At 38.0% G+C, this 23,433-nt stretch overlaps 1 protein-coding gene across 3 annotated transcripts in view; it reads left to right on the top strand.

The window, feature by feature from the left end:
* CAPN13 (calpain 13) overlaps positions 1-23,433 on the top strand; it is a 92,927-nt gene that overhangs the window by 63,812 nt on the left and 5,682 nt on the right. For 2 of the 3 annotated variants that reach the window (XM_087717877.1, XM_087717878.1), the window contains 6 exons: positions 1,534-1,593; positions 4,043-4,100; positions 7,560-7,633; positions 11,690-11,758; positions 11,974-12,052; positions 17,200-17,316. In XM_087717877.1, the coding sequence (XP_087574003.1) occupies positions 1,534-1,593; positions 4,043-4,100; positions 7,560-7,633; positions 11,690-11,758; positions 11,974-12,052; positions 17,200-17,316 (457 nt within the window). Of the gene's footprint in view, positions 1-1,533; positions 1,594-4,042; positions 4,101-7,559; positions 7,634-11,689; positions 11,759-11,973; positions 12,053-13,049; positions 13,173-17,199; positions 17,317-23,433 lie in introns of those variants that run through there. The other variant, XM_087717879.1, reaches the window with a different exon arrangement.

Below are 23,433 nucleotides of genomic sequence, written 5' to 3' on the forward strand. Positions count from 1 at the left end.
TTATTGCTTGGGCAATAAATCAGTAGTTCAGAGAAGTTAGATACAGCCACAGTGATGGCTAGTAGTGCTACATGTTGGTAGTTCAGAAATGCTTGAAGTACAATAATTGCCAAAAGACTATTGTTTAAGGAAGCTTTCGCTGTAGTGTATAGCACACTCCAGGGTTGCTGTCTGCATCTCTCTCATCACTAACCAGCAAAGGGCAAAGGGAGTTGTAATCTAAACCAGAGGTCACCAATCTTTTGGACCTCAGGGATCACTAAATTCATAATTTTAAATCCCGCTGACCACTATTATGATTTGCCTAATGACAGGCTGGGTCGGTGTGGTCAGGTGGTCAGGTGACTGGGTGGGCATAACCAACTCAATGTCACTCATGTCAAGGGGCACCTCACCAGCCTCTACTCGCCCATCCCCTCCCAGCCATTCCTTGCCTGCCTGCCCAGGAAGCAGTTGTTGGAGCTAAGCAGCCACCATGAGAAAGAGTTGGCAAAACAGCTGGTTCAATTCAAATTAAATCTGACCAAGAATGAGGCCCAGCAGAAGCACCTCACTGAGTCCCATAAGAACAAGGCCCTCCAGTTCTTTGTCACTAGCAGCATTTCCCTCCAGCCTTCAGCCAAAGCTCTGTACCAGGAGGCTGAAGCAGAACCCGTCAAAATTTCTTCCCACTCCAACCCACACAAAAAGACTCCAAAGGGGGAGACTCTCTGCAGCAAAACAAATGTTCATTGCATGTTTCCATCTCAGAGGCCATAGTTTGAGGACCCCTGATTTAGTGCAATATAAAAATGCAAATAATTTTTCTGCGGACCACCAAAACATTTTTGCGGACCACCACTGGTCCATGGACCACCAGTTGGTGACCGATGGTCTAAATAGAACTGGAGAACACCAGGTTGCAGGCGTCAACTGATTCAAATCTGTACAGTACCAGAGAGATTGTGCCAGTTTCCTTTTTTTTTTTTCAGATAGTGGTGAGCTCTTTGGTGTTTAACCAGCATTGAAGAGCTTGTCAGCTGCATATTTCAAAGACAGGATTATACTCAAGAGCTTTCCAGGTTTATGGATGCTCTTCTGTCTCATTCCACTTCTTCCTTGCTCCCTAAATCTGGCATTTTCTCCCTACTGATCACTGCAACCTGCCCTCATCCTTGAGACTTCGTTGAAAACTCAGCATTTCACAAAGCTCTCATAAAATAACATCCTTCCTTTTTTTGTTCTTTAGCTGATTGCTAGTATCGTGCAGTCTTTTTTTTTTCCTAGATCATGCACTGACAAATGGCTTGGGGCAATTTGAAGTTTAGACACGGGATGCCACAGGATGGAATTTAATTAGATAAATAAGAAAGACATGAAGGATCGGATAATAGGGCTGTTTTGTCACTGTCAGGCTTTTGAGGTTGGCTGCGCAATGTTGCCTGTTGTAAATGGCTAGAAACATAATGAATGAATAATAATCAGGTGTCTCATGTGAACTGATTTCTGGTGGCTGATTTTTATACATTTTTTTTCTTTTTCTTTTTGATGCAGGATATGCTCATCTTGGATCCAGACAACTATGAAAGTGTCTTTTTAAGATATGCTGCTCAGGTTTGTTGAATGGAAATAAAAGTGTGATTCAACAAGGATTGTAGAATTGAGAAAGGGAACTTTCCCATCTCACTTTTAATCCATGCTTCAGCCATGGAGATCTCAAGGGTATCTCTCAAAATGCTATTGATTTGCTAGTTGTTATGACAAATCAGACAAGGGACCTGGCTACACAATAGATGGTTTGGAGTTGATTGCTTGTGGGGAGAAAGATGTTCCTCAAACAAGCAATTAACCGTAACCCTTGGCTACAAATAGATGTGGCTTCCTGGATCATATTTTAGCCTATCAGAATTACTTCCAGTTTGTACTTTCCACATTTGGAAAGCAGGCATCAGTCAATGTTTGGGTAATTGATTTGCATTCTTTCTGAGCCAAGCTGCATGTGTTCACAGGAGATGCTCTTAATGGCTTAATAAACTGTTATAAAAGACTCCTTGACTTAGTCGAGAGAAAAATTGCTGCCAAAAGCTTCTGTACAATAGACCTCTCACAGCTAATAGTTGTATCAGCACATAAAAGGTGAAAACAGCAGTGCTGACTGTGAAAGGTGCACACAGTTTGTCTTTAGGAGCAGTCAGGGCAAGGAAAGAAAATGATAGCAGTCCCCTGAGCCAAGCAAGTCCTTGCTGGAAGACAGATACCTCCAGCTTCTATGTATCTTCTAGGCTCCTATTAAATCTCTTCGAACATGCCAAAACAAATCATCCCCTTTTTTTTCTAATGATCGCTCAGAAGCTATAGTTGAGACCTAACTTGAAAAAAAATGGAAGATTACAAATGGCTAATATAATGGATAATATAAAAACCCAGTGGCTCCAGGGTTGGACTTCAAAAATTTCAGCAATGGGTTCTCCGCCCAGTTGCTGGGTAGGTGTGGTCATGGTGGGGCCTAGTCGGCCTCCTGCCTCACATCGTGGGGGCCATATTCACCTTCCTCAGGCTCTGGAGGCTTTCCTCAAGCCTCCAGGAGGGCGAAAACTGCCTCATCTGGGCTTCAGGGGCCTTCCAGGAGGCCCATTTCCCCCCCTCACCAAACCTCCACGCTGGCCCTGGACTTACCTCACATCCAAAACAGGCCAAATGGAGACCCCAAGGAGGGGTGGGGAGGGGAGGACCCAGGCAGGGATGGGATTTGGAGGTTCTCTGAACTAGCCATAATGTTAGCTATGGGTTCTCCCAAACCCGGGTGAACCCACAGTGGCCTACCCTGAGTGACTCTATATATAGCCACTGAGCTTTTATATTATCGGAACCCAAATCCATATTTATATGATGTGCGTGTGTGTGTGTGTGTGTGTGTGTGTGTGTGTCTGTCTCTCTCTTTCTGTCAAGGTTCTATACACTCTGCCTCTGTTTTCTATTTTGCTTTCCATTCCTACTGAGCTTGTAAATTGAGCATAATTCTTTGTTTTTGTTTGCAATTTTTATTTGTAAACTTCTGTGATTCTTTGAATCCCCCAAGTCACAGTTACTTTTACCTTGACTTTAGCTTAATGTAGGAGATGGGGGTCACCATCTAAATCACTCTGGAATGAAACACTCATCTGTTTTTCTCTTTGTGTTTCAGTTTTATTTGTTTTTTTATTATCTTCTTTATGTGGAAATTGGAAGCTCATTTAAGCAGTCAGCATATAAGTTTCTGCTTTTCCTATGTTTGGTCATTTGCTAAGGCAACTGAATATTATGAGAAATCCACTTCTGAAACATTTGTTACTAAAATTAGCTGATTATTTGCCTATAGAACACGATAAAGAAAGCATCTCTCTCTCTCTCTCTGAATGTGCGTTTGTATTTCCCAATAATAAATGAATCAAGGGAATTTAGAGAAGAAACAATATCTTCAAATTAGCCCATAAATAAATGATGAAATCTAGATTTTGTAGCTTCCTCTGACATCTGTCAGGTGCAATTCTTTCTTGCATTTTTAAAATGTGCTATCTGGAACACTGCAGAAATAAACCACCAAATGACAAATGAAGCCTAGGAAAAAAAGGGGGGTGGGATAAAAAGAGGGGTAAAAGAAAATGAGCTAGTGGGGAAGGCTGCAAATTACCCCAAATAAATAAAAATTATTTCCGTAGATGTAAAATTCAGAACCACTGTGAGAAATAAGACAAAAGGATGCCTATGCTTCAGCTGCTATTTGAGATTGAACCTGGGATGTTCTGCCAGGAATGGAAAGTGACCTTAGACCAGTGTTTCCCAACCTTGGGAACTTGAAGATGTCCGGACCTCAACTCCCAGAATTCCCCAGCCAGCATTCGCTGGGAGTTGAATTCTGGGAGTTGAAGTCCGGACATCTTCAAGTTCCCAAGTTTGGGAAACACTGCCCTAGACCATGAGTCCTTCAATTAAGTGTATATAGTAACAAGACAAGTTTCCAAGGAACCACAGCGCTCATAAGCATTTTTTGTCTGTTTGTTTGTGTATGTTTGTTCTACATTAGAACTCCTACTTAGATGCCTCACAGTTACAAAGGATTCTGAATGGTGTTCTCCTCAAAGGTAAAGTTCATTGTTTATGTCAGTGGTGAAATTCAAATTCTTTTAATACTGGTTCTGTGGGTTTGACTTGGTGGGTGTGGCAGGGAAGGATACTGCAAAATCCCCATTCCCTCCCTACCCCTGGGGGAAGGATATTGCAAAAGCTCCATTCCCACCCCACTCTGGGGCCAGCCAGAGGTGGTAATTGCCAGTTCTCTGAACTACTCAAAATTTCCGCTATTGGTTCTCCAGAATCTGTTAGAACCTGCTGAATTTTACCCCTGGTTTATGTCCAGTTTTAACTGTAATCTACATTTGATTCTGTCCCCTTATTTTTCTTTTGCGTTGGTTCTATTCAGATGCTGTTTCTACAGTAAGAGGCATAATTGGTACATTGGGCCACATTAACTCTGTTTACTTACTACTGTGGGGTCTAAGACTGCAAGCCATCAGCTAAGTGAGAATAACTGAGCTCTTGTTAAACTGAGCTCCTGTCTCAGTAGGACTGAGGCTCCAATTTGCTCAGCAAAAGGAATTTCTGATCATTAGAACTCAAAAGTCAGAATAACAGAGTTGGAAGGCACCTTGGAGGTCTTCTAGTCCACCACCCCCCACACACACACACCGGCTCAAGCAAGAGACCCTATACCATTTCAGACAAACGGTTGTCCAATCTCTTCCTAAAAACTTCTAGTGTTGAAGCATTCACAACTTCTGGAGGCAAGTTGTTCCATTGGTTAATTGTTCTTACTGTTGGGAAATTTCTCCTTAGGTCTAGGTTCCTTTTCTTCTTAGTTAGTTTCCATCCATTGTTTCTTGTCTTGCCTTCTGGTGCTTTGGAAAATAGGTTGACCACCCTCTTCTTCTGGTAGCCCCTCAAATATTGGAACACTGTTATCATGTCACCCTTAATTATTCTTTTCACTAGACTAGACAAACTCAATTGCTGCAACCTTTCTTCATATGCTTTAGTCTCCAGCCCCTAATCATCTTTGTTGCTCTTTTCTTCACTCTTTTCAGAGTCTCTACATCTTTTTTATAATATGGTCACCAAAACTCAATACAATATTCCAAGTTTGGTCATAATAAAGCTTTATTGATTAGCATTAAAATTTTCCAGCTTCCCACATTCCTCCGGTCAATCCTTTCCAGAGTCCCTTACTTCCAGTATATGATACAGGTGAAAAGAAAAATAAATAAATCTCCTTTGGAAGTCTAACAATAATATCCCTTCTTTTGATTTTATATATTGTATATATTGATTGCAACTGGTTCACCTGAATGAGGTAATTTGCGTCATCCAGGTACATCAGCCAATAAGGCATCAAAGCAGAGCTGATCTGTCATTTGACTTTGCTGAAAGTGGCTTCTGTTAATGTTCAGAAAGCACTTCAGGAACTGTTCTGCAAGTAAGAACTGGGGCATTGTGACATCTCACATAAGCACTTTCAAGAAGTCCTCCACTTGAACCTTCACCACAAGAAAATGCCTCTTGAAACAACCCTAATTGGAAATGAAGATACATCTGCAATTACATAGATCTTTGGTAGTCCCTGGACTTCTGGAAGATCTGAAAGATTTATTGGCTCTGATCTAATTTTAGCTGGTCCCAAAATTGTCTAGCAATCCCAATTCACTGGCTCACCCAGGATTTTGCTGGTTAACAATTTTTCCAGGTCCAGAATCCCTCGCAAAATAACATTGCTATAACACTTAGACATTTCTATTTACTTTTAATCCTTTTTATTGTCTTGCTTGGTTGATGTCAGATTATTTTATTGAAATGTGTATTATTCTTTTTTCTGTGCATAGCTTAAAGACCCTGTAGAAAGAATAGAATAACAAAAATAACAATAGGAAGAATTTAGTATTCTGCATTTTAACTTAAGGGGTTACCAGATGCTACTTTCCAATTTCTTCTATCTCCCTAATTAAGATTTACACAATGAATATTGACTTTAGATTTGATTGTGAATGTTACATTATTGAGTCATAATCTTTTCAACCCTGAAAAACGGGCTAGAAATGTATTCAATATTAAACAAACATGCCCACAACATTACTATAAAAATTAATATTTCAGACTGTCATAGAAATGGATAGAGTTTGATAGATGATAGACAGACAGATTTATACTAGGCAGACAGCTTTCATACAAAAATCTTTCTTTTTCTGTCTGTCTATGAAGATTCTCAGTCATCCAGTTCATGGTTGTCTCAAAGGTGGGTTGTTGTTTCTTCTCAAGAGCAACTGGACTTTCCGGTTTTTCTTTGAAGATGTTTTGCTTCCCATCCAAGAAGCTTCTTTAGCTCTGACTGGATGGTGGGGAGTGGAAGGATTTATACTCCTTGCAGACAGCTGGTCATTTGCATTCTTTTAGCAGATTGTTAAGGTCATCTGGAGGTTTATTTGTGTCATTAGGGTCACCTGAGTGGTGGAAAAGGGTGTAGAGCTTTCTTGGAATTGTTGAAAGGACTGTGTTGCAGATTGGAGATAGATGATGTTTAACTCTTTAACCCCTCTTTCAAACCAGTGATCCTCTCTGTCCAAAATATGGACTTTGTTTCTTCAAAAGTGGTCTGTGTCTTTTAAATGCCCATGAACTGCTGAATCTAGTCTTGATGTGTTTGTTCTCCTATGTTGTGTCATACGTTTATGAAGTGGTTTTTTTCATTCCCCCAATGTACAGATCTGCACATGGCTCACTGCATTGTACTGCATGTACCACATTGCTCACATTCTATCTGGGTGTTTTATCCTTGGGATGGACAATTCACGCTATTGAACTTTGGTGGCAAACCAACTTAAAAGTATTGCCTCTTTATGTATAATATTTAGATGTAGGGGTAGAAAAGTGAAATGAAAAATGTCCCAAATAATAATATTCTGACTTATGGATGACTTTACATTAAGTTCATTTAAAAAAAAATGTTCTGCAATTGTTCTATTTTAAATTGCATTTTCATTGTCTCATCTGGTTACAAAATAATTGAGAGGATAAGAGAGAAATCTTTCAAATGTTTGTCTTCAGTTTTAGCTTTGGTTAAGGTTGGCCAAAGTAGAGGGAGGTTGTGCTATATGGAAAGGCTGTGAAACACCTGTGAATCCATGCCTGGACCTTTATATCTTGCTATTTTAGAGTTTGCACCATTCTTTTCTATTATGATCTCATCCACCTTTTGTATCACATCAAAGATAGAATATGACCGTTGTGCCCATTCTCTCCACACCCCAATCTATTCCTGTTGTCAGGAAAGCTGTTTTATATGTATTAAAAGCATACTCTTTGTCAATCCCTCTGTGATACACAAGACATGATCCAGCTCTTTCCCAGATGCTCATGTTATTTCACAGAATGCTGTGAGCAACAATCACGCTGGACTCCAATTTTCCTGGTTTCAAGGTAAGCCATTTCAGTGTGGTATGGCTTCTAACCTCTCATTCTTGATGTATGTTGCTTTTTTATTTCTCTGCTTATAGATCTAATGGCTGGCCTGGGAACTGGAGATGGATTCAGCTTTGATTCATGCAAAAGCCTTTTAGCCCTGATGGATGTATCTTTTCAACAAATGCAATAAACTTTCCTTATGCTTCCCCTTCCTTGCTTTGAGTTATAGTTGTACTGAGTTTCCCATTGCACAAGTCCTGCAAATAACTTCTTATCACAAGATCTGCCAAATGTTTATGAAGAAATGCTGTGAATTCCTATAATCTTCATCTTTGGACTTTTTCTCTCTGCCACAGATTTTTACATGGAAGGGGAAGATGTACATAACAATAATCCTCCCCGAATGTCACTTTTTTCAGTTTCAGAAAGCCCCAATCCCCTCCCCACAAAAAATCCAAAACAAACAAACAAACAATTGTATTTGTACTAATAAATTATTGGGAAAGATCTTAGTATTTAATCTTCCAACCTATAATAAAGCTTTCATTAGGGACTAACCACAGATGGATTGGTTGTATATTAATAAAAACGTCAGTCAAAATGGGGATCCAAATTCACTAATGGCACTTTGACATTTAATCAATCCAATTGTCCTTTCAACATTTCTGTGATTCTTTCTCAAAGAAGGACCATGTACCCCACCTAGCCCAACCCCCTGCTCCACAAAGTAATCCAACTTAAAGTTCCTGTAACAGATGGCCTCTGCTTGAACCTGCAGTCAAGGGAAGCCCCAAAAGTTAGGGTGTTCAGACTGGATGATGGGGAGATGGTCAGAGCGGAAGAAAGTTCTTGGGTGAAAAGCAAAATGTCTTCTTAAAAAAAGTAAGAAAGTCTAGTTGCCTCTTGAAAAAGCTTTTTTGGGACAACCATAACCTGAATGATTGAGAACTTCCATAGACATTCAGTCAAGGGAAGATGCTCTCACCATTTAAAAAATAGTTTTATTTGATAATTTCCTCATTTTCAACTTGAAATTCTTTTCCTCTGCCACATATTCTTGTTTTATCCTGGGATGATATAAATTAGGCCTCGGAAGTCTTGGGTGTTATCCAATTTCCAGGTCTGTCTGTCTGTTCAGAAAATTTCTGTCCTTGCCTCAATCAGATGTCCTCAGTCTTCTCTTCGTGGGACTCAGTTTGTAGTTTTGTGATCATTGTTCCAATTTATCTGACTGCTTCTTAATATTTAGTGAGCTAGATTGGATACAATGTAAAAAAACAGAGTATGACCAATAGAGGAATGCAGGAAACCACGGAAAGAAAACCAAGTATACTTCTGTGGCTAAATCTTAAACCTGCATTTAATCTCCTTTGGAACTATATCATTTCAGTGCCTAATACATGGTTTGTAGCCATCAACATTTTCTGGCACTTTTTTTCACAAATACTATTAGTAAACCAGATATCCTCTGTTCTATACTGTGTTTGATTTCTTTTTCCCAAGGGAAGAACACATTTCTGATGATTTTCATTCTGTTATTGTCAGCATGTTCTGCTAATTTAGAAAGTCTGTTTTGAAGTAGGTTCCCATCTTCTAACATATTAGCTATCCCATCCAAATATGTGTTGTCTACAAAAGTGATAAGCATTCCCTTCAGTTCTTAATCAAAGTGATGTTGAAGAGAACAGGAACCTGTATTGATCCTTGTGGCACTTCACTTGATACTTCATTCTAGTTTGATGAGGAACCATTGATGAGTACTTTCTATTTGAACTTATTCTGCATCTACCCAATTGCCATCAAGCCAAACATAATGGCCTTGCTAATCAGAATGACATGAAGTACTTTGTGATGCTTTTCTGAAGTAAAGATAACAGTACATTTATAGCATTCCTACAATGAAAGTGCCAGATTTTTTTTAAAAAAATAGATAAACTTAGTCTGGCAGGATTGTTTCTCACACATCCAAACTAGATTGTTTCAAGATATTTATATAGAAATCTCATTATTAAGAATCTTAGTATTATTACTAGTTCCCTAGATCTGTCTTTTCTGAATAAATGAGCATCATTTCTCTTCTTCAATTGGCCTGAGATTTGTGATTTCCAAAAGATAGAAAAATAATAACAATGATCATACCTTTCATCCATGTAGTGACATTGACAGGCTCTTCTTACTGGGTAGTATAGGTGGGTGTGGAAAGTTGCAAGTACATCAGAAGAGATAAAAGGGCATTGGAAAACTATTTGAAGGATAATGAAGAAGATGCCCTGAAGCTAGTACATCAGTTATTCTTACTGAATACTGAAGATATCAAACTGGCTGGCAAGAAAGACCAAATAAAAATAGAAAAGAGACATGGCAAGGCAGAGCATTATATATCCGGACATAAAAAAATTAGCAGGCAAAGCAGATAACACAAGACCTGGAAATGGTTAAGAGCAGGAAAGTTGAGGAAAGAGGGAATAACTACAAACATTGGCATGACTAAGTAGCAATAATAGTGTATTAGAATGCCTGCAAGAAGTACCATTTGCCTGCCAGAAAAAAATGGTGGGACCACAAACTAAAATAACAGAAAATGAAGAAGATAAAGTACTCTGAGATTTTAAAATACAGACAAGTACCTGCCATGTGCCATTCCAGACTTAACAATTGTCAATAAGAAACAACAAAAAAAGTCTGGATTGTGAAGTTGTAATATCTAGACACAGCATAATATAAGGAAAGATTTGGAGAAAATCACAAAATACAATGATCTGCAAATATAAATAGAACAGCTGTGGCAAAAGAAAGCAAAGATAGTACTAATAGTAACAGACACCTTAAATGCAACCCCAAACATCTGGAGCACCACTTGAATACCATCAGCTTTGATGAAATCACCATCACTCAATTCTTTATTTGGAACAGTGATGTGATGATACCTTTAATAACATTTGCCCATCCCAGATCCTTGGGAATGGCTCAATATAGTCTAAATATCTGGCTGACTATGAAACCAACTATAATATTAATAATTTATTAAATGTGTCTGCCACCCAATTCCCAGTGACTTGAGGTGGCTATTCTAAAAATCTGATAAAGTTTACTTTTCTGCTGCATTTGGAATAAAAAAGAAAATCAGTACCTTCAAACTCAAGGTTGAAAAGGGTAGAATGGATGCAGTCAAAATTGCTTCATCCTGACAGACAATTTTAGCCTTGAAATGTTTATATAGAGTTCTGATAATGACAAGTAACCTTTAGTATACACTGTTAAACAATTATGTAAAAGTCTAGATTGGAAAGGCAAATTTAGAAGGCTGCTGTGATCAGACCACCATTAACTGCCTCAGTTACATGCTGGGAAGTAAAGAGATGCTCAAGCATTGGCTCCAAAATTTGGTGCTGTGCTTCATTACTACCTAATGTGTTATTCTAAATGGTTGAGCAATAGTCTTTTCTACCTACAGGTATTTCTCTCTTTCTTTTATTTCCTTCTGAATTGCCTCTCTGTCTGTCTCTGTCTCTGTCTCTCTGTGTCTGTGTCTGTGTCTCTGTCTCTCTCTCTCCATCAAATTTATAAATACTTCAAATAGTATTTGCCGTTAGAACAAGAAAAAAATAGGAGTCTCTGGAAACACTGTACCAAATCCCTTACTCTGTATTGTGGATTAGGGAGTTGTGTAGGCTTTTTTCTGCTGTTGCAAATCCTGCTGACTTAGACAGCAGATAGATAGATGGGTAGTAATCTCTGGCCAGAGATTACTACCAGAGGCATTCTGGGAGGGAGCTCAACAGATCAGATAGATGAGCTACCACACATTCAGGTCTGCTGTTTGAGGCACATGGTATTTTGCATAAGGCATATATGTCTCTTAAGCAGTGTGATCCATCTCCTATTTAAAAACACACATAGAGAAGTATTACCTGCTGGATGGAAACCAGATATCTCATATAGATTCCCATCAAGTTTTTGCTCTGCACCTGGAGAGGCATTAGCTTTGAGGTGTTTTACTTTGCTTTGATTAGAGAGGCATTAAAACTTGTAGTTATTCTCAGTTTAGAAAGTTATTTTCAGTTTAGAAAGAATTGTGTCACAATATAGTAGTCATTAAGGCAAAAATCCAGATTCTGATGCTTCTCCAAGGTGAGCTGCAGTTTATATCTATTCCTCATTTATATCTACTGTATGGCTTCATTTATATCACACCTGATTTAAAACTTGATTACAAATACAGATAAATGCTAATGGAAAACTTTCACTCCAAGAATTTAAAAGACTATGGAGAACTTTCAGGAAATATGGGGTATGTATGGAATTTATTCACTTAGTTTCTTAACTGTTGCCGTGACTATCTTTTTGTCCTATTATTTGTTAAACTGTTAATAATATTATATTATTAAACTACGTATATTTCAGTTCCCAGCCTTTGTGCCATTAGAAAAGTGTGATCTTCCATAGTAACTACAAATATATTTTTCCCTGTTTTAATATATTATCTTAAATATAAATATTTTTCAGGATATATTTGGAAGAGAGGATGAAAATAATTCTGGATTCCTAACTGTTTCAAATTTGCGAAGAATTGTGCATGAAACAGGTAGTTGATAAATTGATGTTCCTTGAAAATGTATTCAAAGTTATTTTTGAAGTCTGATACATTTTAAAAAATAAAGTAGAAATCAACAGTGTAGCTTTTTCCTCTGTGCCAATTTTTTTTAATGGAAAATCATTGATTTCAATTTTGGTTTCATTTTCACTCATTCCCATGGAACACAACTTCAAAATTCTTTGTCTTAATACTGCCATCTGCCGAATAATGAAGGATTTTTTTTTAAAAAAAACCCTTCACTTCCTCAGTTTCTGAGTTGTAACTGAATTGTTTGATGGATGTACTTATATATGGAATCCATCATATTGTACAGAAGATGCTACTATCCACTAATGTACTTTTAAGATGAACATTTACAAGTCTAGATGGCAGTGCAAGTTACAGTATTGGTTTCCCATGTGAGGAAGTAAAAAAGGAAGAGGCAAATGCCAGAGAGGATGAGGAGAAGGAAGGTGACAAGGAAGAAGAGAGGAGGAAATTGTTAGCTCTCTAAGAATACTATGATTCTTATCACCAACATACTGCATCAATAGAAATAAAAGGAGGGTATTGTAATAATCAAGGCAATATAGTATAATCCTGAATGGTAAACTCCATGCTGTGCAGTCCTTAAAGGCAAGCAGCAAACAGTATAGTTAATGAACTGAAGAAAAGTTTCTATTTGCCTGAAAAAAATACTAATATGTATGTAGCAAAGTCTGTTTCGTTTTCTGAAACAGTGGAAAGTATAACCCCAAATAAAATTATTTTCCTGTTCTCAATTTAGCAAATATTCTAGGTTTCTTAGAACAATCTGGTTAATACTGTACCTCAAGGCTATCTATCTGAGTAAAACCATTTAAAAGCAATACTTGTTTGTCTTGATTGTGGATTACACTTCAAATACTCCCACCCCTACTGCTTTCTTATAAAAAGAAGCAGAATTATAGTTCCAAGTTTCATAACACATCAGATTTTCTACAAAGGGATTTGATTACAAATACAGATAAATGCTAATGGAAAACTTTCACTCCAAGAATTTAAAAGACTGTGGAGAACTTTCCACAGATTTTCCAGATTTTCTACAACATCAGATTCCCCTACTAGATTCTGAGCTCAGGTCTTCCTGTTATGGAAACTTTGACATTGGGAAGTGTTGGGGTAGGATGATGCTGGAGTTGAAGTATGAAGAAGTGTTTGGTTTTGGGACATTGGCAGTTTTATTAGTGATTTTTATTATTTTATGTTTTATTGTGGTTGCTTAGGGTTTATATATATAAATAGATAGCTTGAATAGCTTGAAATAGATCTATACTAGTCTCCCTTTATTTATTTATCAGCACAAATACAAATACATACACACACACACACACACACACACACACACACACACACACACACACACACACACACACACACACACACACATATATATATATATATATATATATATATATATATATATATATATATATATATATATATAATTTGTCTAGAAGTCTAGAAGACCTCTAAGGTCCCTTCCAACTCTGTTATTCTGTTATATATAAGATGGGTGTTGTACAGAAACAAACAAAGATTGGAAAAAGATACATGGGGTGTTATACAAAGCTAAAGGATCTTAAATCCATCCTCACTCCCCACTTTCCCACTCCCATATCAGGGGTGGGTTGCTGCTGGCATTACTGCCGGTTCGGTGGGCAAAATTTGCATCTGAAAATGTCTGCGCATGCGCAAAATGATAAAAAAGGAAAAAATACATTTCTGCAATGAAAATTGTTCTGCGCATGTGCAGAACCAAAAAGATGTCACTGCCATAGGAGAACTGGTTCGGGAGCAGGCCTGGGTCATTGCGGTTCCAGTGACCCAGGGCAGCAAGTTACTATTTATTTGGCTGAACCAGTATGAACTAGTAAGACCCCATTTCTGTCCCATATGTAGGAAGTATTTAGACAAACCCTATAATCCATACTCTCCCAAGCTTGCAATGGGAAAGGAATTATAGAAAGCAACAATAACAACAGAAAGTGCCCTGAGCAGCACAATTGTCTTTCATTGTCATCTCTTCTATGTTAGGGTACTGAATAACTTGAAATCTCTTCTATATCAGAGCACCTGAAATTTCCAAACTGATTGTTAGGATATGCTCTGCCACAAAGTTTTTAGTTAAATAGATCTACACACATTCATTCATAAAACAGATCCATTGAAATCATTGGAATTTAGTACAGTATTAACAGGGGATCCTAATGTATTTGATAAATTCTTATTCTAAGTATCATCAAGTCAAATCCTTTATTTCTGCATTCAATGACCACATTGTATTCATTACTGGTATTCATATTTTATGCAAAGAAAATTGTGGAACATGAGAGCCCAGTAATGTTGCAAAGAGACCTCAAAAATCCTCTTTGCAATGATGAGCCCAAACATACTGCAGCAACTCGGAACAGCAGAAAAGGGAAATAGAGCATTTATATTGTACAACATATTGCAACAAAATGTATATCTTCGCAACTTTATCAAAAAGTCACACAACCTAATACAGCACAAATAACACAAACCCTTAAATGGATTACAGTACCATAAATCAAGAATATCTTAGAAACCACCAACAGACCACTACAACCACATGGAATCAGCATAGCATACAAGCCAACTAAAGGCCTTCAAAATATCCTAAGCAGACCAAAAGATCCAACAACCCCAGAAAAAAAAACAGGAGTTATCTACACAATACAATGTAAGGACTGCAAAAGCCACTAGTGTTAGGTAAGCTCCCCGTTGGGAGAGCAAGTACGTTCAGAGAAGGGTTGTGAGAGTGTTGTTGGAGAACACACAAACCAGCATACAGAGACACTGCAGTTTAAGTAGGCTTTTACTTTCATGGAAATAGAGGTATCAGAGTCCATCAAACAGTCCAAGTCATACACGGATAAGATAGTCAGTCATCAATGTCTTTCAGTTAAGGGATAATCCAAATAACATAGTCCGTAATCATACAAACAGTCCCGTACTCAAAGTTTTCTAGCAGTTGCAAAACTTACCACAGTCCACGGCACTGTCTAACAGCCAGCTTCCAAAACACTCAGATCAGATCAGCCCAGAATCTAACAAATAGAGAGCTAACAGTCATTCTGGCTCCCTCTTATGGCCGATTGAGGAAACAGCAACCAATCACATTTTACAGTATGATTTAAAGAAACAGGTATAGCATTGTTACATGTTTTATATATTGCCAACCCAACCATTAGATTATATTCCTAACAACTATGTAGGACAAAAAGGCTAAACATTGGCAGAACACATCCACAAACACCAACTATCAGTCAGAAGACATGATGAAAATTCTTTAATTTCACAACATAGAGGCAGATTTAACCATAGTTTCAATTGAGAAAATGTGACCTCTTAGATCAAGCCAAGTACAAAAATGCCAGGGAATTTCTAGAAACTCTGGCACTCTGACAAATCAGCCATCAATAGACAAATAGACATTAGCAACATCTCTAGGCTATGTAAAAGAGAGCCCCAAAAGGAACAAAAATTCCTCTCCACCAGCAATCAGCACCAGATCAGCATAGATTAACTCCAAGGTTAACATCAGACCAATAATTATCAAATAAACAATATTCCAATCAAGAAACTGCCAAAGAAGCAAACAGCAAACAGCCCAATTAAAGAATCTCTAAACTACCCTCATCAAAACTGACAGACAAGCCACCAGAATATAAACTCACAGCAAACTGCACTCCTTAGTAGCACTGATGATGTTACCTAGTTTGGGTAATGAAATGTCTGCAAGAAAACAAACCATCTCTGAGAGCACCAAGGACTCTTCATGTCAACCCTGAGCATCAAATATTCTTTTATTAGTATCTTCCTGGTTGCCTGAAATTTTACTAGTAATCCCAAAATTCAGGTTACCTGTATCCCATCTTTAGCTTTCACTATAACTTGTTTCACTGATGTCAAAATCTATTACTGCACTAGAACAGTAATGTTGCAGTGAGATGATTTAAACAAACTCATTTAGAACTAAATTTAGTAGTATTACTCCCTGCATTGGGACTTAGATGGGAAAGAGCCCTTTAAGATAAGATTGTTTTTAAAACATAAGAATCTCTGTTCTTCAAGAGGTCATTTAATTATTTCTCAAAGAAAAAAAAAGAATGGAGGAGTTCATTGCACCTTAAAAACATTTGTTTCATTTCTGTAGGAGTAAAAGAGTTTATGGATGAATTGTTCAAGATAAAAAAATCCCTCCATTACAATTGGAGTTTTTGTCTTTCTGTCATGAAGTCTGAGTAGCTGCAAGTGAAGAGAAATCTATTCACTGAAGCATCTCTCATCCCTGCTTCTCCATTTTCTAAAACCCAATGCTTTTATTTTGGGGAATTATGTTTAGTTATCCACAGGCTAAGGTAAAGGTCAAGTTTCAACCTGAGTCTAGTTCTTAATATTATTTTGATTTCAAGCATGACAATATCACTTGAGATATAAATAAATTTACCATACATTAATCTTGGGCCGGATTTAAGTTTTTCTCCTCAGAGGAATTTAGGATCAAGCAAACAACAGCACAACAAAATTCACAAAGAATGGAGTAGTGTGTGTTTACTTTTTAAAAATCTATTTAAAAAAGTGTTTTTAAAGAAGACTGTCTCTTTCAATTTGTTTTAACTTTTTTTAAGCCCCTGGCTTGCTTTAAGGTGGTAGGCTGCTGATAGCTTTATTCCATTCTTTGTTTTTCTGGGGCTTCTTGGAAGTAGCATATTTTTTTAAAGGGTTATCCTAATCTGAACTAATGCAGCCTGACATGTGTGCATGCGTGAACATGCACACACACGGAGATCTGCAAATTCCTGATTTGTACAAAAAACAAAATTGCTTTCATTAGTGAATTTTAACTTGGGATTTTAAATATACATAGGAGTAATTTCGCTGAAATCATCCAACATCAGTAGTTTATGTTGTAATTTGGTGCAATTCCCAATCACACATACAGATTTATTTCCAATTTGTTAGCTGTTTCAAACAATATTGTTGTAATAAGTTGCTCTGTGTGAAATGATAGGAGTAGAAAATCCTTACAGCTGCTGAGCATTTTTATGCTGTGTCAATTTGAGAACATATGGTTTTCTGATTGCTTGTAGGCCTGCATGTCACTGACAAAGTCCTCAAGCTCCTGGTTTTACGCTACGGAGACGCAACCCAGAGAATAAACTTTCCTGATTTTGTGTGTTGCATGTTTCGTCTTGAGACAATGACAAGTAAGTGGTACACTCAGCAGGTATTAGATGCACTGAGTAGCAGCAAAATAAAGTGGTCCTGCAACAAAGTGTGTGTTAAAGATTTCATCTTGAATGGGAATCTATTTTCTGATTGTTTACTCTGTACCTATCCTGTGTGCTGCGAGAAACAATACTCTTTGTATTCTAAACTATTTAAAGGGCATATATATCCTAGATCAGTGATGGTGATGATTTTCGGCACTGAGTGCCCAAACTGGAATACACATGCATGTACCTGTGCCAGAGGACAGGAAACCTAAGACCAGCTGGCTGTTTTTCATCTGTTTTGGGACAAAAATGGTCTGGAAAATGGCCTGAAAATGACCCAAAACCAGCCTGAAAAATGGCCTGTTTATTGCCTGGTTTTGTCCATTTTTCGGGCCAATTTCCAGTGCTTTGGCGCCCATGAAGAGCAGCTAGCTAGTGTGCATATGCGCACTGGAAACCAAAAGAGCAGCTGGCAATGGCACTCGTGCCCACAGAGAAGGCTCTGCGTGCTACCTCTAGCACATGTGCCGTAGGTTTGCCATCACAGTCCTTTATGAAGGGCGGAGATGATAGGTTATATGGAAGGGAGTTGAAGTGATGAGTGCAGAAGAGTTGTGTGGCATCATCTGCCAAAGGGAGCTTCCAGGCCCAGCTTAGGAAGAGGTAGCAATATGGAGTCAACAGTTCATGCAGGACAGGTGTCAGCCACTCCCAGTAAACCAGACAGGAGACATTATTAAATGAATTAATTCTACTTTATTATGAGGCTACATTAAGAGAATCTTGCATGTCTGACAATATAGGCTTTCCATCTCTGCTTTTAACTGCTTGATCCATTAGAGCAGGTCATTCCTAAGTCTCTTTGTCTGACATATTAAGCCACTGGGGGCTCTTTTATCCCATTGTTTTCTAGACAGCATTTCTTCCCCCCCGTTCCCCAAGGTCATCTACACATTCTATCACACCAGGAGATGTGTGAATCCTTGCCTAACAACCACAACCAGGACTACTGGAAGTGTTGTTGCTAAGTGGTGCGGTCACGTGACATTTTCCCCAATGATCTCTTTGCTTCAATATGAAAGTTTCAGTCCCAATTAGTGCTGTTAAGCCATGACTAGCTGTAGTATCAAATTCACCAAAGATTTTCAGGATTGGAAAGTGTATTTTTCTTGGGTTCACTTGAAGGAACCTGAAAACAGAATGCAAATAAGAGGGTTGAATGAAATGTAGTGTCTCCAATTATATAATTTGCCAACAGATGGCAATACTTATGTGCTATAACCTTATATGTGTTTTAAACATATGTTCTTTCACTGCAGTTGGTGGAAAGTTACAATTGTGAGAAAATGTATATTTAGAAAGATGGGCTCCTTCCCAAACTGAATTTGAACAGTATTACCATGATGCTTATTTAGGTGAAAGATCAATATTATCTGTTAACGTCACTTTTTAACTATATTCTTACCATATTTTAAATTTTTATATCCAGTTTTTATGATTACATTTTACATTTTACTACTGTAACGCACTCTACATGGGGCTGCCCTTGAAGAGTATTTGGAGACTTCAGCTTGTCCAGAATGCAGCCGCGCGAGCAATTGTGGGTCCACCTCGGTACACCCCCATGACACCTATCCTCCGCGAGCTGCACTGGCTGCCCATTGGGGTCTGGACACGCTTCAAGGTGCTAGTCGTTACTTTTAAAGCCCTGCATGGTATCGGACCTGGGTACTTGAGAGACCGCCTCCTGCCAATTACCTCTCTAAGACCTATCAGATCCCACAGTTTAGGCCTCCTCCGAATTCCATCTGCCAGCCAGTGCCAACTGGCAACTCCCTGGGGGAGGGCCTTCTCTGTGGCTGCTCCAGCCCTCTGGAACGAGCTCCCCATGGAGATCCGGACCCTCACCACCCTCCAGGCTTTCCGCAAAGCCACTAAGACCTGGTTGTTCCGGCAGGCCTGGGGCTGATGAATTTGCAGCCCCATTTGAAGCTGCGACTGTTGTCCTATTTTAATCTGCTTGTCTTTTATTTTCTTATTTGTATCCCCTTCTCTCTTGGTTGTTAGCTGCCCTGAGTCTCTCGGGAATAGGGCGGCATGCAAATTGAATAAACTACAACTAAACAACTACTACTACATGTTTTAACATTTTATTTGTACATTGTCCAGGGTCTCTGTGTGAGGGAGATGGGTGATTTCTAAATATGATAAATAAATAAAGTTTGTGTTGCTACTGTTTGTGAACTCAAAGGTGCTTTTTCAAAAGGCAACTGGGCTGCTTTTTCCTTGAGGAAGAAGACAGCCAGTTGCCTTTTGAAAAAGCACCTTTGAGACAACTATGAGTAGAGGTGGTATTCAGCCAATTCTCTCTGGTTCAGGCAAACTGGTAGCAGCGGCTGTGAAAGGCTCCACCCTCCTGCCCCGACATAATCCATGAGCACTGTGCATGCGCAGAAGGCAGTGCTCATGCACAGACAAGGCACGTGTGAGCGTGTGCATGTGCAAATGCGCTCACATTTGTGAACTGGTAGGGGAGGTAAGTGAATCCCACCTCTGACTATGACCTAGATGACTGAGAATCTCCACAGATATTTACTGTTTGTGAAATAAAAGCATGAAATCAGTCCACTTTAAGCAATATGTTTGTATTTATTAGTTTGTCAAGCATGTACAAGATAGCAAGTATAAATATAAACATGGATATGAATGAAAGAAATGAATACAAATAAATGGGGGCAGTAGGACAGGGATAGTAGACATGCTGGTGCGCTTATGCATGTCCCCTTTACGGACCTCTTAGTAATGGGGTGAGGTCTACAGTGGACAGTTTAAGGTTGAAGCTATGAGGGTTAGAGTATGTAACAATGGGTAGAATGGTATACTGCTGAAATATGATTAGTAGCTGATGATCTATGTTGATATGACTACTGGGAATTGCTGGGCCAAAAATACATAAACATGAATTAAAAAGAGGATGTTTTATGCTGCTGAGAATGAAGTGGACAGATTATGACAGCAACTGATAAGTTTTACCTGAGAAAAGTTGATGAACTGATTAAGGACAATCAGTAAAGAAATTGCTGTCAAGCTTGGCATTTCACAGGAGAATATGAGTTACATTATTGATGTTCTTCAGCATTGGATTCTATATGCAAAATGAGCTCTTCACATACTGATGGAACAAATGAAAGCTTCAGGAGTTGAATAGGCAGTCACTGTCATACTACAAAAATGAAGGTGTGGGAGCTGATTGACAACACATTATAATCTAGAAATAAAGCATTAGTCCATGAAATATGGTTACAGCACTTCATTTTTAAAACAATTAAAAAAACAGATTTCAGCAAGAAAACCTATAGTTACAGTTTATGGGGATGCAGATGGTGTTGGGCACAGGCATTTCCTTGAAAGTAGCACACTGTAAATTCAGAGAGCCACCTTTTAGCACTGAAAACGTTGAATCAGTGATTAAGCAGAGCTCAAAACTCAAGAAGGAAACATTGTTCCAATGTGACAGTCCATAGCCTCACACCTGAAAAGCCACCAGAAAAATGTAAATCATCATAGCAGCCCATCTATAATACAGTCTTAGAATGTGTTTTCCATCTTTTCCAAAACTGAAGGAAAATCATTGTGGATATCTGACTGACTCAAATGAAATATTTCTATTTAAACTAAAGTTATGGGTACCACCATTCAACCAACCTTCATAGAATAACAAATATATGAGACAATGCAGTTCCACAATCCATAATTTAATAGTCTAGAAATGTTCGTTTTGTGAAAGAAGTTTCAGTTTTTCTCCTTCATTTGGAAGTATGTTCCAGTTGTTTTAGAAGGGTTTTTTTAATTGAAGCTCATGGGATTATTTACTGTTGCAAAGTAATAGTGCTGGTGGTATTTATTTTGCAAGATATTTTTCCATCATTCAGAAGCCTGCATTGACTAATGTATACAAACCAGCATGGGAATTAGTTCGTCATGATGGCTTCCCAATTGAAGCGTGGGAAAGAGCTGGAGAGACAAATGTAAACTGAGCATGCATGTATGCATGCAGATGGACTCACAGGCACACGCTGTGTACATTGCCACTAAATAAATGCAAAAACACCACGCTCCTCTCATAGGAATTTCACCAAAGTTAATCTTTTTCCCTGTGGGAGGAAAAGAAGAAAGTAACTTTTCTCCCCTTAAGTTTAAATGATCAACAGTAGAAAAAAAATATGCAGAATATTTTTGGCACAATAATTATACCGTTCTTTTCAAATAAAGAGTAATGAAATACATCCTTGTAACATTTTGATTTCCTTTAAAACAGATTGTGTAGTAAAAGTACTGAGCCTTTACTTTTTGTCTAAAACTGCCTCCTAATTGTTTGCTTCCTTTCAAATTTGTACTTACATGATCCCAGCAGATATTAAGGTGTTCTCTTGGAGTTCTGATCTGTACACTACAATAATGTGTAGTTTCTTAATCTTTATTTAGCCCTATGAAATGAAACTGGCTAGCAGTGTTTCTTTGATAGGTTTCTTCTCCAAGATATCAAAGTGGTAAACATAACACCCTCCCCTCCAGTTTCAGGAGGTAGCCTGGGCTGAGTGAAAATGACCAAGATCAACTTGTGAGCATCTATGTTGAAGGCAGACTTCACCTTGAGTCTCCCCAGTCCTCATCAACTATACCACATTAGCTCTCATCTTCTTCTTGTGCCATATCCATCATCGGACATTGGCGATCATATTGGCAATCCTATTTTTGTCAACAGCCACGTGAAAAAGTGCTGAGTTTTGTCCAAACCAGTCCCTTAGGTTTTGAAGCCATGATGTTCTTCTTCTGCCTGGACCTCGTTTGCCTTCAATTTTTCCCTGGAGATTTAAGTGAAGGATGGCATATTTTTCTGGGTGTCGCATCGCATGTCCAAAATATTCTAGCTTTCACTTTTTAATGAGCTCTCATACATACATTAAATGATTTTTGTATGTTTTTCCTATTATCTCTTGAATTAAGATTTGATGGCTATAGAATCATAAGCAGCAAACCTTTAAATGCCAGCAGTTGAAGTACAAGTGATCACTTGCATATCCAATTTATACGCTTCTGTCTGGTTGGCTACTGGGTCACAGAATGATGAGCCAGATAAGCTTTTGTCCTATTATCAAAAGTTTTGCTTATGTTCTGATGAAGTGGAAAATCAGGGCAAAAGGAGAACTGATGTTACATCTGTGCTATTTCATTATCCTATCTTTGATCTTTTCCTTAGACTGGATTTTTATCAGGTACAACTACTAAAAAAAACATTCAGGGGGAAAAAAACCCTCCTTTTTATTAAATCATAGACTACAAAGTACATTATAGGACATTTTCTTAATTTCTTGATATCACGGATGCTAAAACTCTCAACTTGAAAGGATATGTATTTAAATGAAAGTGCCTTTGATTGCCAGATGGTGGTGGTGGGGGGTCTTTCAAAAACTACTGAAAAAAATATTCACACTTCCAAGCAAAGCACCTAACATTTACTAATTATTTTTGGTTACTATTTTACTGAAAGTTTAAAGTGCATTATACACTGCCCGTAAGGCTTTCTCAGGAAATGGTGGGGAGGGAGGTAGTATATCAGTAACCTAAATGGAAAACAGATAGATAGATAGATAGATAGATAGATAGATAGATAGATAGATAGATAGATAGATAGATAGATAGATAATAAATAAATAAATAAATAAATAGGCTTTTCTTCCTTGTATAATCATGCTAATAATATCTAAATCAAAATAATCTCTTTTTATCATTTGTAGTAAACGGAGAAAGCACCATTAAGACTACAGCAATTTTGTTCTGAGAATTCTTGGCTAAGCTTTCTAAGCCTGCAGCTTAACTGAAGCTAGTTTAGAGCAGTTTAATTAGAACCAAGAAAAAAGATATACATAATATGATTAAAATATATAATGTACCTTTTAAAGTTCAGTGTATATTCAGATTGATGCTAAAAGCTGTAAACAACCAAGTCAGCCTTTTATGCATGAGATTTCCCTCTTCCCTTGGAGTATGGCATTGCTTCGGGAATTTACTTTGATGTTGAGAATTATGTCTTGGTTTTGCATATAT

Source organism: Thamnophis sirtalis, unplaced genomic scaffold (genome assembly GCF_051295495.1).
Source record: "Thamnophis sirtalis isolate CommonGarterSnake01/CBP01778 unplaced genomic scaffold, rThaSir2_p1.2 scaffold_6, whole genome shotgun sequence".
Classification (NCBI taxonomy): domain Eukaryota; kingdom Metazoa; phylum Chordata; class Lepidosauria; order Squamata; family Natricidae; genus Thamnophis; species Thamnophis sirtalis.